Below are 16,037 nucleotides of genomic sequence, written 5' to 3'. Positions count from 1 at the left end.
ACCAGAGCTCCTATCTATCTATCTATCTATCTATCTATATACATATATGTTTAATTTATAAGATTTACAACAATGCCTTAAAAACTTGAGGTTTGGTTTGTTAATTGAAGTACTTAAAGGGGGTATCAACTGTATTGAATTTTAAAATGTAGTTTTAAAGGAGTTTAGGTCACTACATTGGTAAATGGATCCAAGCATAATCAAGGAGCTTAAGAGTATAGAAGTCTGCTAACTTCCTTTTCACTCCACTCATGGTGATTAATTCTAAAGAAGATATAGAAATGGCAGACACATTGACCAGTGGAACAGAATTGAGAATCCGGAATAGGTCAATCCATCCACCTATGGACAGCATTTACACAGAGGAAAAACACAGAAGGTAGGAATGAATAGGAAAGGAGGACAAAGGAAAATGGTAACCACAGGGAGGATGTGGAAAGAGTGCTGCTCCATTGTGGGGATTACATTCCATGTCACAAAACAAAATGTGTAGGAACTGTTGATTGGTATAACATACTGCACAAAAAATGAATTTGCTCTGTACAGTTTCATCCAACTCATAATATAAAGTTAAAAATAAATAGGGATAGTAGTGATTCATGAGTCAACACTGTAAACTTTTGGCTTTGTGTAATTTTGTATAATATAGTAATAATACTTTATTAATGTGGAAAAACAAGAAGGCTATAGAGGATAAACCTTCACTGTATTGGTCACTTACAGCGACTCTAGGTACAACAGAACAAAACACTGCTGGTCCTGTCACATCCTCACAATCTTTGCTATGCTTGCACCCATAGTTGCAGCCACCATGTCAATCCATGTCATTGAGGATCTTCTCCTTTTTCACTGACCCTCTGCTTTACCATGCATGGTATCCTTTTCGATGGACTGGTACATTCTGACAATATGATCAAAGTAGGTAAGATGAAGTCTGGCCATTCTTGCTTGTAAGGAGCATTCTGGCTGCACTTCTTCTAGGACAGATTTGTTCATTCTTCTGCTAGTCCACGGTATTTTCAGTATTCTTCACTGACACCACAGTTCAAAGGTATTAAGCCTTCTTCAGTCTTCCTAGCTCATTGTTCAGCTTTCATATGTATACGAGGTAATTGAAAATACCATGGCTTGTGTCAGGTGCACCTTAGCCTTCAAACTGACATCTTTGCTCCATTACACTATAAAGAGGTCTTTTGCAGCAGGTTTGCCCAGTGCAATACAATGCTTGATTTCTTGACTGCTGCTTCCATGAGTGTTGATTGTGGATCCAAGTAAAATGAAATCCCTGACAAGCTTAATCTCTTCTTCTTTTATTGTGATGTTGCTTATCAGTCCAGTTGTGTATTCCATCTCCTGAGATCCATGTGTACAGTTGCTGTATATGTAGTTAAAAAAAGGTATTTGCAGTGAATGTCATTGGTCTTACAAAATGCTATCATGTGTGTTCTGGTTACTTAGAGCCACTCTGACAAGAATATACCACAAATGGGATGGCCTCAACAAACAGGAGTTTATTCTCTTACATTTCGGGAGGCTGGAAGTCCAAGTTCAAAATGCTAGATTCTAGGGGCTATATAAAAGCCCCTCGACCTTGGGCTTCAGCTCTGCCTCTTGCTCCCAGCCCACTGAAACTGAGGCATCTCTTCACTCAGGCAGCTACTGGCTGCTGAGGCTAACAAGCCCAAGGTCAACAAATAAAATGTCACAGTCCCGATGTTACCAGACCACACAGGTCGCCATTAATTCAAGTCCATTGAAAGTCCCAAGGTCAGCAGAGCATGGCAGACTGCTGAACAACAACATGGCTACATGCAGGGTCCAAGCATGCCATAAGCTAGAGACCATTTCCCAAGGCTTCTCCTTATATATGGGAAGCAGACCACAGCCCTAAGGCAGCTACTCAGCTGTTCACAGTAGATTCCACCATGGAGTTGATTGCCAGTCTCATCATGGGGAATACTACATGCAACTGCCCAGCCACTCAACCAGTCCCAGCCAAGATGACACACAAACTTTACCACAGTGTGGTCTTTGGAGTCAATTCTGTCACCAACGCCATATTTTCCAACTACCTATGCTTCTTTGTTTCTAATTTTCTTATTCTAAGCCAGTAATTATTAGTACATCTTGACTGTATCTTTGGTCAACTTATGCAGAAGTTGGTAAAAATCTTCAATTTCTTCATATTTTGCTTTGGTGATTGGTGTATAAATTTGAATAATAGTTGTATTAACTGGTCTTCTTTGTAGGCATATGGCTATTCTATTATCCTATCACTGAAAGCATTGTACTTCAGGATAGATCTTGAAATGTTCTTTTTGATGATGAATGCAATGCCATTCCTCAGTTGGTCATTCCAAGCATAGTAGACCATATGGTTGTCTGATTCATAATGGCCAGTACCAGTCCATTTTGGCTCACTCATCCCTAGGAGATCAATCTTTATGCATTCCATTTCATTTTTGACAGCTTGTAGTTTTCCTAGATTCATACTTTGTACATCCTACGTTCCAATTATTAATGGATGTTTGCAGCTGTTTCTTCTCATTTTGAGTCGTGCCCTATCAGCAAAGGAAAGTCCCAAAAGCTTTGCTCCATCCACATCATAAAAGTCAACGCTACTTTGAGGAGACAGCTCTTCCCCAGTCATATTTTGAGTGCCTTCCAATCTTAGGGGTTCGTCTTCTGGCCTTATATTAGACAGTGTTTCACTGCTATTCATGAGGTTTTCACTGACCAATTTTTTTTCAGAAGTGGATGGCCTCATCCTTCTTCCGAGTCTGGCTCAGTCTGGAAGCTTTGCTGAAACTTGTTCAACATGAGTGACCCTACTGATACTTTAAATACCAGTGACATAGCTTCTAGCCTCACAGCAACACACAAGCTACCACAGTATGACAGATTGACAGACTAGTGGTAAAAAACTTAGTAACAGGGATACAAAATAGCAGTATTTGTTTTTTTTGAAGTATTAAAAGCTTTGCCCAATTTTATTATTTTTTTTCAATCGTGCTTTGGGTGCATATTTACAAAGGAGATTTGCTTTATGTTCAACAGTTCATGCACATTTAGTTTCATGACCTTGATTACAATCCCAACAATAAAAAGCTCTCCTCACCTGTGACCACCCTGTGACCTTCTTATCTATGCATTCCTGTGTGTCCAGCTTTCCCTCTGTGTGAATGCTGCCCTTCTTATGTCTCATGGTTAATTGATCCAAGGGGGGGGTACATCTTCCTAGGGTATGTAGGTGCATCTCCCTGGGCTAGGTGTTCTGCATGTAGGTCATTCTACTGTCGGGCTGAGAGCCAATCCATAGAAGTGAGTCCATTTCTAGGCCTGAAGAGTAACTCAGGACCACAGTCTCAGGGGTTCTATCAGTCTCTATCTGATGACTAATTCTAGTCATTTTGTTTCAAAATAGCAGTATTTGGATCATTTACAATAATATAATAAAATAACACAAAATATAATAAGTGTGTTGGATTCAGAGTCAAAAGGCCTGGCTTGTCCTTGCTTTTTAAATAGCTATTTAACCTTAACTAGTTATGACTGTTGGCTCATTGGTTTCAGCTTTGCAGTTGTATCTGTCTATAGATTGACTCCAACCCACCCAAATCTGAGTTAATTCAAAACCAGTATGGGAAAAGAAAAACAGTATGGCAAACATGACATTATTAAGTTTATTTCTGAACTTTGCCACTGGCCAAAGCAGATTTCCTTTAGTGATTCAGCCATTTGTTCCCTTAATTTCACAGCACCTCTCTGCATCGTTAATGAACAGTTTGCAGGCACTGACTGCTCGAATTTCCCCACTAGAGTGCCCTAGCTTTTCCAAACTTTCATCCTTCTCTGTGTTCTCACTTCTCACAGAAGAAGTAGAAATCAACAGTTTTTAAGTTCTAGGTTTCTTGTTTTGTGGTTCTGATTTTCCACTAATTTGAAAAGTTTTTCATTATCCTTAACTGAGACTACCTTTCACTTGCAAGGTAGGAGGAAAAGAAGTTAAGACAATGAAGTTATTTGACAGTGATTCTGTGAAATTATTTGAAATCTCAGTCTAGAGACTATTCAAAGATTTGACTCTTAGTGCTAACCATGATAAAAGAAACAGACATATTTCTTGAATCTTTACATTTTTTCACCTGTCTTGACCTTCCATTTCTTATGGTTTTTACTGGGGAGACCAAAAAAAAAAAAAGAAAATCCCCTGCCATTAGGTCAATTCTCACTCTTGGTAACCCCATTGGGTTCCAATGGCTGTAAATCTTTATGGGAGTTGATAGCCCTATCTTCCTTTCACAGAGCAGCTGGTGGGTTTGAACTGTTGACCTTCTGGTTAACAACCAGATGCCTTATCCACTACGCCACTAGAGCTTCTTTATTGGGGAGAGGAGAAAAAAATCTGTGATCAGAAGAGGTAAACTGTACTGAAGATTTGAGAATTAACTGGCTTCAGTCTCTTCTACTGAAGAGTAAGGGAACCTGGGGTGCAATATTCCAGATCTCAGATGCCTTAGTAGAAAATACTGTATAGTAAGAAAAACAGCTCAACTGAGCAGATACAGTGTGCTGAGCCCTCTGCTGCTTGACATAATCTGATGGAATTGTCACAGTTTCCTGTGAGTTGGATAGTTTTTAATCCCTATTTTACAGATGCCGAAAGTGAAACCAAGTGAGGTTAAGGGCACAAGTTGGCTCATTGTGGAGCCTGAGACAGCCTTTCGAGTGCGGGTAACTACTCTCTCCTCGACTTCCTCCCTGTGGAAAAGAGGGGAGTGAGAGTGAAGAGAGTTGTGGGGCCAGTTAGGGAGCAACCAAGAGTTTGTTGTTTTTCTCTTGTTTATATTTCTTTGTGTTTTTCTTCCAGTGCACAAGCCCATTATTGTCTGTGGGTTTGGAAAATAATTTGTTTGAACACTTAACTTCAGTTCAACAAATTCAGCAGATGTTTCTTGATCTCCCTGCTTTGTGCCATCATCCCTTCCATAGAGTAGGGAGCAACATAGACAAGGGTTCCACTCCCATGGAGCTTTTACTTGGTGAAGAAATCAGCAGTGACTTGAACTATGGAAAAGATGCAACAACAGGATGAAGGGATAGAAAGAATGTGGGGGCTACATTAGACTGGTGGTCAAGGGCAGCCTTGACTAAAATCTGAGTGAGAGAAGGTACCATCCAGGTGAAGATATAGGGGAAGATCCTTTCAAAAGGTTGAAGAGTCCACTTCAGTGAACATGTACCACATGCCAGGCATTGTGCAATAGCCTAGGAATAAAAAGATGAACAAGATTGAGACCCTGCCCTACAAGAGCTGAGCCCTAGAGGCAGACTGACCCACAAACCAACAATCGAGTCAGACTGTTGCTTCTCTAACAGTTTTGACAGTTGGCCAGTGTAGATGGACATCAATGCACATCTTCCTAGATCACAGCTTTATTCCAAGATCTGGAAGCAAAAAGTTAAACAATTGGTATTTTACATTAAAGTAAACATAAATATACATTCCAGTAGAATGTGAAATTTTCCTGAATTTTGAGACTTCATAAACATTTCATGATTCTAGGAGTTAGGAGTAAGGGTACTTAAAAAGTACCCTTCCTCCACTTCTCAGTAACAGGCATTTCACTGTCTTCTATTGTTACGGGTTTTTTGGTTTTAAAAAAAAAGTTAGCAAAGCAACTTCTGCTGTAAGGGAGGCATATGCCAAGAGTACAGAGGAAAGAGTAGGAAAAGGAACCCTAGGGAATGAGTAGTCTTGAAGGATGAGTTGAATTTCAACCCAGCACCTCCACAGGAGGAAGACCTGGCAACCCGCTCCCATGAAGATTACAGCCTAGAAAACCCTGTGGGGCAGTTAGACTGTCACATGGGACATGGGCTTGCTATGAGTCAGAATTGACCTGATGACAACTAGTGGAAACAGTTGGTGCGGAGTCAGTTCCACCTCACCGTGACTCCACGTGATAGACTAGAAATGGATCGTGAGGCCTTTCTTCCAAGGTCCCTCAAAGTGGACTGGAACTTCCAACCTTATGGTTAGCAGCTGAGGATGTTAACCATCTGCATTACCCAAGGACTCCTCAAGAGATGCAGAATGCAGGAAAGAGTACTTTCCCCAAAGGTTGAGTGGCTAGAAAAAGCTTGGTGTATGCAAAAACAACAACAACAAGCACACTGGTTCATAGATAGCACTTGCTTGATTTGGTTTATTTGTTAAAGTGTTGTAACCAATTCAAGATGAAAAGCTGTACAGAACATCAATGTAGTTTGTACAGTGGATTTAGATATATATAGGACAAGAGGCACATTCTAAGTGGAAAACTTACCACTGACCCAAAACCTAACAAAAGTCAGTTTTTCTTGGTGACATAAGTTAGGAAATTAGAGTTACATCACAAACCACAATGCTGGGCTCACCAGTTTTCTTCCATCAAACACTGGATCCCATTTGCAGAGATTTTTTTGCAGATGCAGCACTGGCCTCTTGGCAGGCTCAAGGAGGGACATCCTCACTAATCCTTCACTGAAGTTTTTGGTTCCTTACTTGCTTATTTGGATTAGAAAAAGGCACACTTCTTCAAGATACTGTACTTCCATCTGCTTCAAAATCGTAACCTACAGATTCTGCTAGAAGAAAGAACTTTACTGCCACCTGCTGGAGATAGTTTATAATACACAAATCTAAGCCTTGTTGCACAGTAGTGGATAAGGCTCTTGACTGCTACCCAGAGGTCAGCAGTGCAAACCCACCAGCTGCTCCGTGGAAGGAAGATGGGGCAATTTGCTTCAGTAAAGATTTACAGCCTTGGAAACCCAATGGGGGTCGCTGTGAGTTGGAAACGACTCGATGGCAGTGAGTTGGGTTTTTTTGCTAAGCAAAAGGTCAGCAGTTTACCCTCAGACTATGGCCCCTAGCTGCCTTTCTGGTCTGGAATTGAACTGACTCCTGTGACTTCCAGCCAAATAAAAGACTAGCATATGGGCTGAACATTTACATCAGGTAGATACACTCCTTGGAGAGATCAATCATGGGAAAACAGAAGGGCAGTGTATGCACAGGGAGACAGCTGGAGGCGGGGGCAGGAGTGCATGGGAGGGAAGGACACGGGAGAGGTGGTTATGGGGAGCAAGTGAGAGGAGAGCTGTTGCACTGTGGGAGAGGGCAGTCAATATCATGACACAAAGTGTGTATGAAAATGAATTTGCTCTGTAAACTTTCACCCAAATCACAATAAAAATTTGGAAAAAAAAAGGTCAGTGGTCAGTGGTTCAAACCCACTAGCCACTCCATGGTAGAAAAATGTGGCAGTCTGTTTCTATAAGGATTACAGTGTTGGAAACCCTATGGGGCAGTTCTACTCTATCCCATAGTGTCATTAGGAGTTGGAATTGACTTACCGGTACACAACAACTTGTCCCTGGGTGCTGCAGCCAGTTAAGCGCTTGAATGTTAACCAAAAGAATGGCAGTTTAAACCCACCAGAGGCTCTTGGAGGACAGCCTGGTGATCTGCTTCCAAAAGGTTACAGCCTTGAAAATCCTGTGAGGCAGTTTTAATTGGCACACACGGGATTACTATAAGTGGGAATCCACAACATGGGGACTGTAGGTAAATGGCCCCGTTTACTTGGAGGCCTTAGGCAGTGCACCTGCCAGCTCTCTTGAGCACACTGGAAGTGCTAAAGAGATTTCTGTACATGATTGCAGTTCCCCAAGCACTGGTACTGAAATAAGACTATTATTTTGGAGCACACCAGGAATCACTTACATGATTTTCCTTGGGGCCTTTATGAGAGTCATAATTGCCCTATATTCCTTGACAGAATCCTTTTCTTTCTAGGCCTTTTGATCAGAGTGAAGGTCAAAGGTTAAAAGAGCAAGTGGCAAAGGTATGCAAGAGAAAATAAACTCTTGGAGACCAAAGAAAGTAATGCTAAAATTAACATAAAAATCCTTCCAAAATTAACTGAAGTTAGATTGCTTAATGCAGTTTTCCTCATTTCAGTATTCATCACTCCATAATTAGACTCCATAGATGTCATACCCTAGCTTTGAAAATCACTGTGTGCTACCACTTTGAATTCCCTCGTATGGTCCAACCTCTTATATCACCTACATATGTACCTTGCATATTTTATATAACCTATAGATGGTGGTGCCTGTCTGTCTGGTCTTCAAAGTATGAAAAAGTGCTCCAAAAATAATACACCTTAATTACTTGAGATGTAGACATCTCTTTAGCAACCTTCAAATCAGTTAAAATACAGTCCTTGGGCTTGTTGTTTGGACTTACAGCTAAAGACTAGTATATAGACTCCTATGTTATGATATCTGTATCATCTTGTCATACTTACACCTGGTTTCAGATCAGACAACCATGATTTATGCCTAACTCTCCCTCATTTCCTGACCCCACATTTGAAGTGTGACATGTCCCCATCATCCTACACTCTCCGTCTTTTTAAGTGAGTCCAGGATTGGCAAATTTATGGCTTTGTGAGCCGTACAGCCTGTTACAACTACTTAGTGCTTCCTTTTCTGGGAGAAAGTAGCCAGACTATGGGAATAAGTGAATGGCCTGTGGAACATTTTCTGTTTGCTCACCCATTTATACTCCTTTCCCATAAACCCTTCTTTACTTCTTTATACAAAGGGTACTCCCATACATCTGTCTTGAGTCATATTTTTCTGTAAGTATACACTTATGTGTGTTGTGTATATTTGTGTGAAGTATGAGAAGAAAACATCAATCAACATATATTGAACATTTGCTATGAACCAGGCTTGGTTGAGGATTTCAGTCTTTTATCCCTTCTTAATCTACTTGGAGGGATGATATAAACATACTGAATGATGAACAGCTATTCAAAATGAAATGAGATGTTACAAAATAGGATTCAAAAATTACTAAATGGGATGCACAGATAATACGTGAGGATTTTAATTATAGCACTTCATACATTACATAAAATCATTAAGATACACTACAACTTGGTTGTAGCCAGTTGCATAAACTAAGTGACATAAAGCCTGTCACTAAAATAGGCTTGAAACTGTGTGTTCATTTGCACACCCAGCTATTTCCATTCCATAGGGAACCAGAGGGGATGTTTATTAACAGGTGACTTTGTGTAGCAGGAAAATGTGTCCTTATGCTCCAAAATTCATATTCCATAACGGACTAGTCTGAACTATTCCAGATTTCTCTCTATATTTTGAAGTGCTTTGAGAGACATACATTTTTTTTTTTTTACTTAATGTTCCTAACCACCCTATTCAATGAATAAATATTGAATACTTACTATGTATAGATATTATTCTAGGTGTTTGGGATGTATAGCAGTAAACCAAAAGACCAAGTCCCTGTCCTCCACAAAATAGATTTTATCTTCATTTTGAGGAGAGCCTTTAAGAGTTTAAGTGATTTACTATGGCCACAAAGCTAGATGGTGGCAAGCTCTGGAAACAGATAGTTTGGACTCTATTAATCATTTTCACAATAATGCTGTTTTGTTCTCGACTCTGGCAACAGGTACCCGCAAGATGGAGTATAAGGGTAGCAGCTGGCATGAGACCTGCTTCATCTGCCATCGCTGCCAACAGCCAATTGGAACCAAGAGTTTCATCCCCAAAGACAATCAGAATTTCTGTGTGCCCTGCTATGAGAAACAATATGCCATGCAGTGTGTTCAGTGCAAAAAGGTATCTCTCTTTCTCCCTTGGACCTTGCAAGTTTGTCTCCATGACCCCTGCCTGTCAGTTCTCCCTTTGCCCAAGAAATTACACCTGTAATATTTGAATGGCATGAAGGTTATGCCTATCTTACTTTGCATTTCATAATTCTGATGTTCTTCTGTTCATGTTATCTCTTGAGCCTGTGTTACAGCCCTTCTTTCAAAGACATAAGCACTGTTGTGCTCTGAGATAAAAATCCTTTAGTCTCTACCTTCTTTCAGATCATTCCCAAATATTTTCTCATGTTGATGACTTCATGTGAAAGAGGAGAACTCACTATCCAAACACTGTCTTTGTTGTGCTGCTGTCTTGGAAAAAATGAAAAAAACCAACTGCTACATGTGATGCAGGGGAGAAAGAGAAGTGGCTAAAAGCAAACACTCTAGTGCCAGTTTCACAAAGGGGAAGACCAGGGTCTAGAGCAATAGTATATAAGTATATAAAAGGAAGGTAATAAAGGGTGACTATAAAGTTTGTAAAGGAACTCTAGTGATGTAGTGGTTAAAGCATCTGGCTGCTAACTGAAAGGTCAGTCATTCAAACCTACTAGCCACTCTATGGGAGAAAGGTGGGGCAGTCTGCTTGTGTAAAGATTTACAGCCTTGGGAAACTAGATTGCCCATCTTCTGAAGAGGGAAGAATAGGCAGACAAGCTACACAGATCCTCTTCAACAAAGAAAAGAGAAACCAATTGACAGAGATACAGAAGATAATCCTGGAGCCCTGAGCTTTGAAAGGAAGTATACAAAAGTGGATTAGGCACCGACTAGTGGAAAAACCTGAACAAGAATGTTGTTGTTGTTGTTGTTTGCCATCGAGTCGGCCCCGACTCATAGCAACCCCTCCTTGGGTTTCCGAGGCAGTATCACTATGGAAGTAGGATTGCCCAACCTTCCTTCCGAGGAGTGGCTGGTGGGTTTGAACCGCCAGCCTTCTGGTGAGCAGTCAAGTGCCTTAGGCACTATGCTACCAGAGCTCCCTGAATAGGACCTAAGAATAAGCTCTGTTTGCCAAGGGCAGCAGGGACATATGGGAGGCTGACAATGGGAAAGGAGACACACAGGTGGTGAGTGTATAAGTGCTGCCAACTAGCAAATACAGGAGTACAGTACCTTACTTACTTAGATAAAATCCAAAGAAAATAAAAATTGTAGGCAAGTCACTTCACATACAATCACCAATTAAATATAAACACAAAAATGTCGTAATGCCTCGGAGACAACAGAGCATCACAGTGCACACAAAGAAGCAAGAGAAACGAGGGACCAGGATAGAGACCCAAAACACATCCCTGAGGAAAACACAGCATTGGAACTCCCTGATAAGGAATTCAAAAGAATTATGTTTAGGTACCTTCAATGAATTGAGAGACAGATCAAGGAAAACACTGACAAAAATGAGGAAAACACAGAGAAAACCCTAGAACAATTTCGAAAAACAATACAAGAACAAAATGACAAAATAAATGAAAAATTAGAAATGATAAAAAATCTATTAGATAGAAATCCAGACAGTTAGTACTAAATTTTCAGAAATAGATAAGACATTGAATGGGCAAGGAAGTAGAATTGAAATCAATGGAAGACAGAATTCATGAGATTGAAGGCAAATATCTCAATACTTCTTTAGAAAGTGATTAGTCAGAAAAAAGATCAAAACCAAATGAAGAAAGCCTAAGGTTCATCTGGGATACCATCAAAAGGAATAACCTATGTGTAATCGGAATTCCAAAACAGGAAGAGACAAATAAAACCATAGAAAAAATGGTCGAAGATTTGTTGGAAGAGAATTTTCCTGGTGTGATGAAAAATGAGACTATATCCATTTAAGAAGTCTGACGAACCCCAAACAGGATAGACCCCAAAAGAAAATCACTAAGACATATCATCATCAAACTCACCAAAACAAAAGACAAAGAATCCTAAAAGCAGCATGGGAAAAACAAAAAGTTACCTACAAGCAGCAACCAATAAGACTAAGCTCAGATTTCTCAGCAGAAACCATGCAGGCAAGATGACAATGGGATGATATATATAAAACCCTGAAAGAAAAAAAATTACAACCAAGAATTATGTACCCAGCAAAACTGTCCCTCAAATATGATGGTAAAATTAGGACATTTCCAGATAAGCAGAAATTAAGGGAATTTGTTAAAACAAGAACCAACCTTACAAGAGATGCTAAAGGTAATCCTTTGGACAGAGAAGCAACAACAGCAAACAACAACTGACCATTAACACACATGGTGACATAACCCAGAAACCAACCCAGCTATGGAAGTATCCAAAGTAAATAAGCCTACAAGAGTATAAACAGTGAACCAGAGACATCAATTGACAAATGAGGACAACTACAAACCAAAAAGAGGGAAAAAATTGTGTAGTTACAGAACTTCTAAATGGTAGGGAAGTCAAGGCAACTATAACTTCAAAAGGGTAACCTCAAAGAAAAATGATAAACCCTTACATTGAAATTAAAAAGAGGACCAGCACAAATATTTAGCAAATACTAAAGCAATAGCAACAAAGGAAGTGATAACATGATTCATAAATAGAACAAGCTCAGCGCAGAAAATTATATGGAACAAAGAAATGAATATCACAAAAAAGCACATAACAAAAATGACAGCAACAAATTCATACCTGTCTATAATTACATATCTGGCAAGGGATTTATCTCTAAGATTTATAGAAAACTCCAATGCCTCAACAGCAAAGGAATTAACAATCCATTTGAAAAATGGGCAGAAGAAATAAATAGACACTTCACTAAGGAGGATATTCAGGTGGCCAGCAAATGCATGAAGAGATGCTCATGATCATTGGTCATCAGAAAGATGCAAATCAAAACAACAATGAGATAACCATCTCAACCAGCATTGATGGCAAGGTTCAACGAGACAGAAAATAACAAATGCTGGCAGGGATGCGGAGAGATTGGGACTCTCATACACTGCTGGTGCGACTATGAAGTGATACAACCACTGTGGAGAGCAGTATGGTGATTCCTTAGAAAGCTGGAATTGTAGATAACTATTTGACTCAGCAATCCCATTACTAGGTATATGTCCTAGAGAGGTGAGAGCCAGGATAGGAACAGATATATGCACACCCATGTTCATTACAGCACTATTTACAATAGCAAAAAGATGGAAACAACCTATGTGCCCATCAGTGGAAGAGTGGATGGCCAAACTGTGGTACATACACACAATGGAATGCTATCCACCACAAAAGAATAATGTAGAGTCTGCAAAACACCGCATAACATGGATGAACTTGGAGGACATTATGCTGAGTGAAATGTCATTCACAGAAGGACAAATATAGTATTAGTTTGTTGTTGTGGAGGGCCAAGGAAAGGTTTATATATGGAGGGAAACTTTCTTTGGTTGCCGGGGTGGGAGGAGTGGGAAGGGAACACTGCAAAAAAAAAAAAAAAAAAAAGTTCAGCTTTTTGGTTTTGGTATTAAGTTTGTAAAGCAGTGTCTCGGTGATTTTTAAAACAAACTGAATAAGAATGCCGAAATCAGTGATGACAACTGAGATTGAGGACATTTACTAAAAGTGAGGCTAGTTTTTCTAAGTGGTAAAATGAATACTATTCCCCATTTTCCTCCATGCCAGCCTATCACCACTGGAGGAGTCACTTACCGGGAGCAGCCCTGGCACAAGGAGTGCTTTGTGTGCACTGCCTGCAAGAAGCAGTTGTCTGGGCAGCGTTTTACGTCTCGAGATGAGTTTGCCTACTGCCTGAATTGCTTCTGTGATTTATATGCCAAGAAGTGTGCTGGGTGTACCAACCCAATCAGTGGTAAGTATTTAGCTTGAATTTAACATGGAATTCCCACTTAAATGCACAGACCATCTGCCAGTCTTCACATACCAGTTTAAAGATAACAAAGTATAACATTTTAGCATGGGTATTTGTTTATAGAACTAAAATCTGTAGGCCTAGCAAAGGTTCTGAACAGGTAACTGCTTTTCTCCTTGTTATATTAGGTACACTTCAGCAGGTAAGTACTTCATCTGTTGTTCACCTGATCACCTAAAAGCGTGTCACCTGTTCTCTGTAGGTTTATTATTTCTGCTTCAGGATGGGTATCTCCAAAAGTCCACCTTAGAAGCAAAATGAAAGCTGGCATTTTCAGGCTGTGGTACTGTGCTCTTCAAGGCCCCACAGAACCTAGTGAGACTTTTCTACTGCAAGGCCATCGCTTTGTGAGGGCAGAGGGCACATTCTAGGTAGTTGTTTGTGTCCTCCAAAGTGAGAGGCCCCAAATCGTCTGGGCAGACCAGGCATTAGACTAAAGTGTTAAATATGCTGAGAGAGTTTGTGTGTGTAACAGATGGGAGCACCTTTAAGCTGCTAACCCAAATCAATGACCAGGAGAGGAGAGCAAAGTGTGTATTACTTAATGGCAGAGAAAAAGTTCCACTGCAGTGTAGTAAATTACATAGTGTGGCTTTTCTAGTCTTTGTAAACTCCTTGGTGGAATTTGCCTTGAGCAACTAAGTAGCTCGTGATTGTTAAAGTTATCCACCTGGGGTATTTCTGTTAAGAGCAGCATGAAGCAATTTTCTGGAAAGTTCGCTTGCTCTCAGGTGTGTGAAATTCTGGTATTGAGATTAGTTGGTTTTGCCACTCTGCTGGGCTTAAAGTGAGTCTTTGTAGAAGCAGGAGTCTCTGACTGTGGGCTGAGAAAGACATGCTGCTGAGAGAAACAGTGCTGAGAGGTGTGAGAGAGACGTGCTGCTGAGAGAGAGATGTGAGAGAGATGCATTGCTGACGGAAAACGTACTAAGAGACTGAAAGAGATGGCCTGCTGAGAGAGACAACCGGCTGCTGAGAGCCTGAACATGTTCCTGAACTTGAATTGTAGCCTGTTCCTTCCCTAATACACCCCATAATCTGTGAGTTGTTTGTGGCCACTGCAGTGAATTATCGAACCCAGCAGAAAGGTAGTGCGTGCTATGGAAGGGATGGTTGGTGTCAAGGTTGGTAAGAGGGCTGGAGGGTGGCAGCATGTCTGGCCTCATAAGAACAGGCCTTGGGCTGCTGATGGTGATTCTGTCCTCTTCTTGTGTTGTTAGAGGAGGTCAGAAGATGCCACCTTCTTGCCCCTTTAGCATCCACTATATATTATTTCCAGTGCTGTTACATTCATTTGATTAGTTGTCTATATCACACAGTTGAAACTTTGAAATGGATCAAACCAGATACCTTTTTCACTCCCAGTTGCCTTATCCTAAGGAGCCCTGGTATTGGTGTGATGGTTAAGCACTTGGCTGCTAACAGAAGGGTTGGTGGTTCGAACCCGCCCCACCTAGTGGCTCTGTGAGAGAAAGCCCTGATTATCTGCTTCCGTAAAGATTATAGTTTAGAAAACCCTGTGGGGTAGCTCTGCTCTATCACATGGGGGTCACCATGAGTTGAAATGGACTTGATAGCACCTAACAATTACAAGGGAGCTCTGGTAGCATAGTGCCTAAGGCACTTGACTGCTAACCAGTTCAAACCCACCAGCCACTCCTCAGAAGGAAGATGGGGTAATCTACTTCTGTAATGATACCACCTCAGAAACCCAAAGAGGGGTGGCTATGAGTCAGTCCGACTCATAGGCACATAACAACAATAGCAACATAGTAACAACAGCCTCATTCTAAACACTTGGTATTCTCTTTCTGCTTTCATCCAATGTAAGTTTTCTTCTATTAACAGGAATTGGAGGCACAAAGTATATCTCCTTTGAAGAGCGGCAGTGGCATAACGATTGTTTTAACTGTAAGAAGTGCTCCCTTTCATTGGTGGGGCGAGGCTTCCTCACAGAAAGGGATGATATCCTGTGCCCTGACTGTGGAAAAGATATCTGAAGGCAAGACAAAGAAGTTACCGCTTGCAGTATACACAGATTTATATATTTTCTTTCTCAGCCAGGCAATACTGTGTTCTGGTTTTCATCAGCCATGTCAAGACTTTCCTGTTGTGCTTCTCAGTGACATTCATGTTCGTTTAAATCCTTTAATCTCTTTTTACTACTTCTTTCCCAGGGAAGAAGAAACCTTACATAAACCTTAGGTGGGAAGATGGTTTTGAATTTTTGTAATGTAGTAAGGCAAATCCAAGAGTAAAACTCCTTTGAGTGATAGCATTAAAAATGTATCTTTCTTTCACTGCATATTTAATTTTTAAGTGCAATTAACATGTGTCACAAACTTGAAAATTTTCCAAACTATATAAGGCAACGAAGAGTTTGTATTTACAGCTGTGTAACTCTTTGTCATATAAAGCCTAAAGCA

The 16,037-nt window shown here is 40.5% G+C and overlaps 1 protein-coding gene across 1 annotated transcript in view; it reads left to right on the top strand.

Moving 5' to 3' along the window:
- FHL2 (four and a half LIM domains 2) overlaps nucleotides 1-15,611 on the top strand; it is a 37,497-nt gene extending 21,886 nt beyond the window's left edge. The window contains exons 3-5 of the mRNA XM_007959498.2: nucleotides 9,536-9,705; nucleotides 13,365-13,551; nucleotides 15,460-15,611. Of these exons, the coding sequence (XP_007957689.1) occupies nucleotides 9,536-9,705; nucleotides 13,365-13,551; nucleotides 15,460-15,611 (509 nt within the window). The remainder of the gene's footprint in view (nucleotides 1-9,535; nucleotides 9,706-13,364; nucleotides 13,552-15,459) is intronic.
- The last annotated feature ends 426 nt before the right edge of the window (nucleotides 15,612-16,037 follow it).

The sequence above is a fragment of the Orycteropus afer genome, unplaced genomic scaffold, assembly GCF_000298275.1.
Source record: "Orycteropus afer afer isolate SDZICR_OR568_19922 unplaced genomic scaffold, OryAfe1.0 scaffold00017, whole genome shotgun sequence".
NCBI classification, from domain to species: domain Eukaryota; kingdom Metazoa; phylum Chordata; class Mammalia; order Tubulidentata; family Orycteropodidae; genus Orycteropus; species Orycteropus afer.
This window is presented reverse-complemented; position numbering and strand designations above follow the sequence as displayed.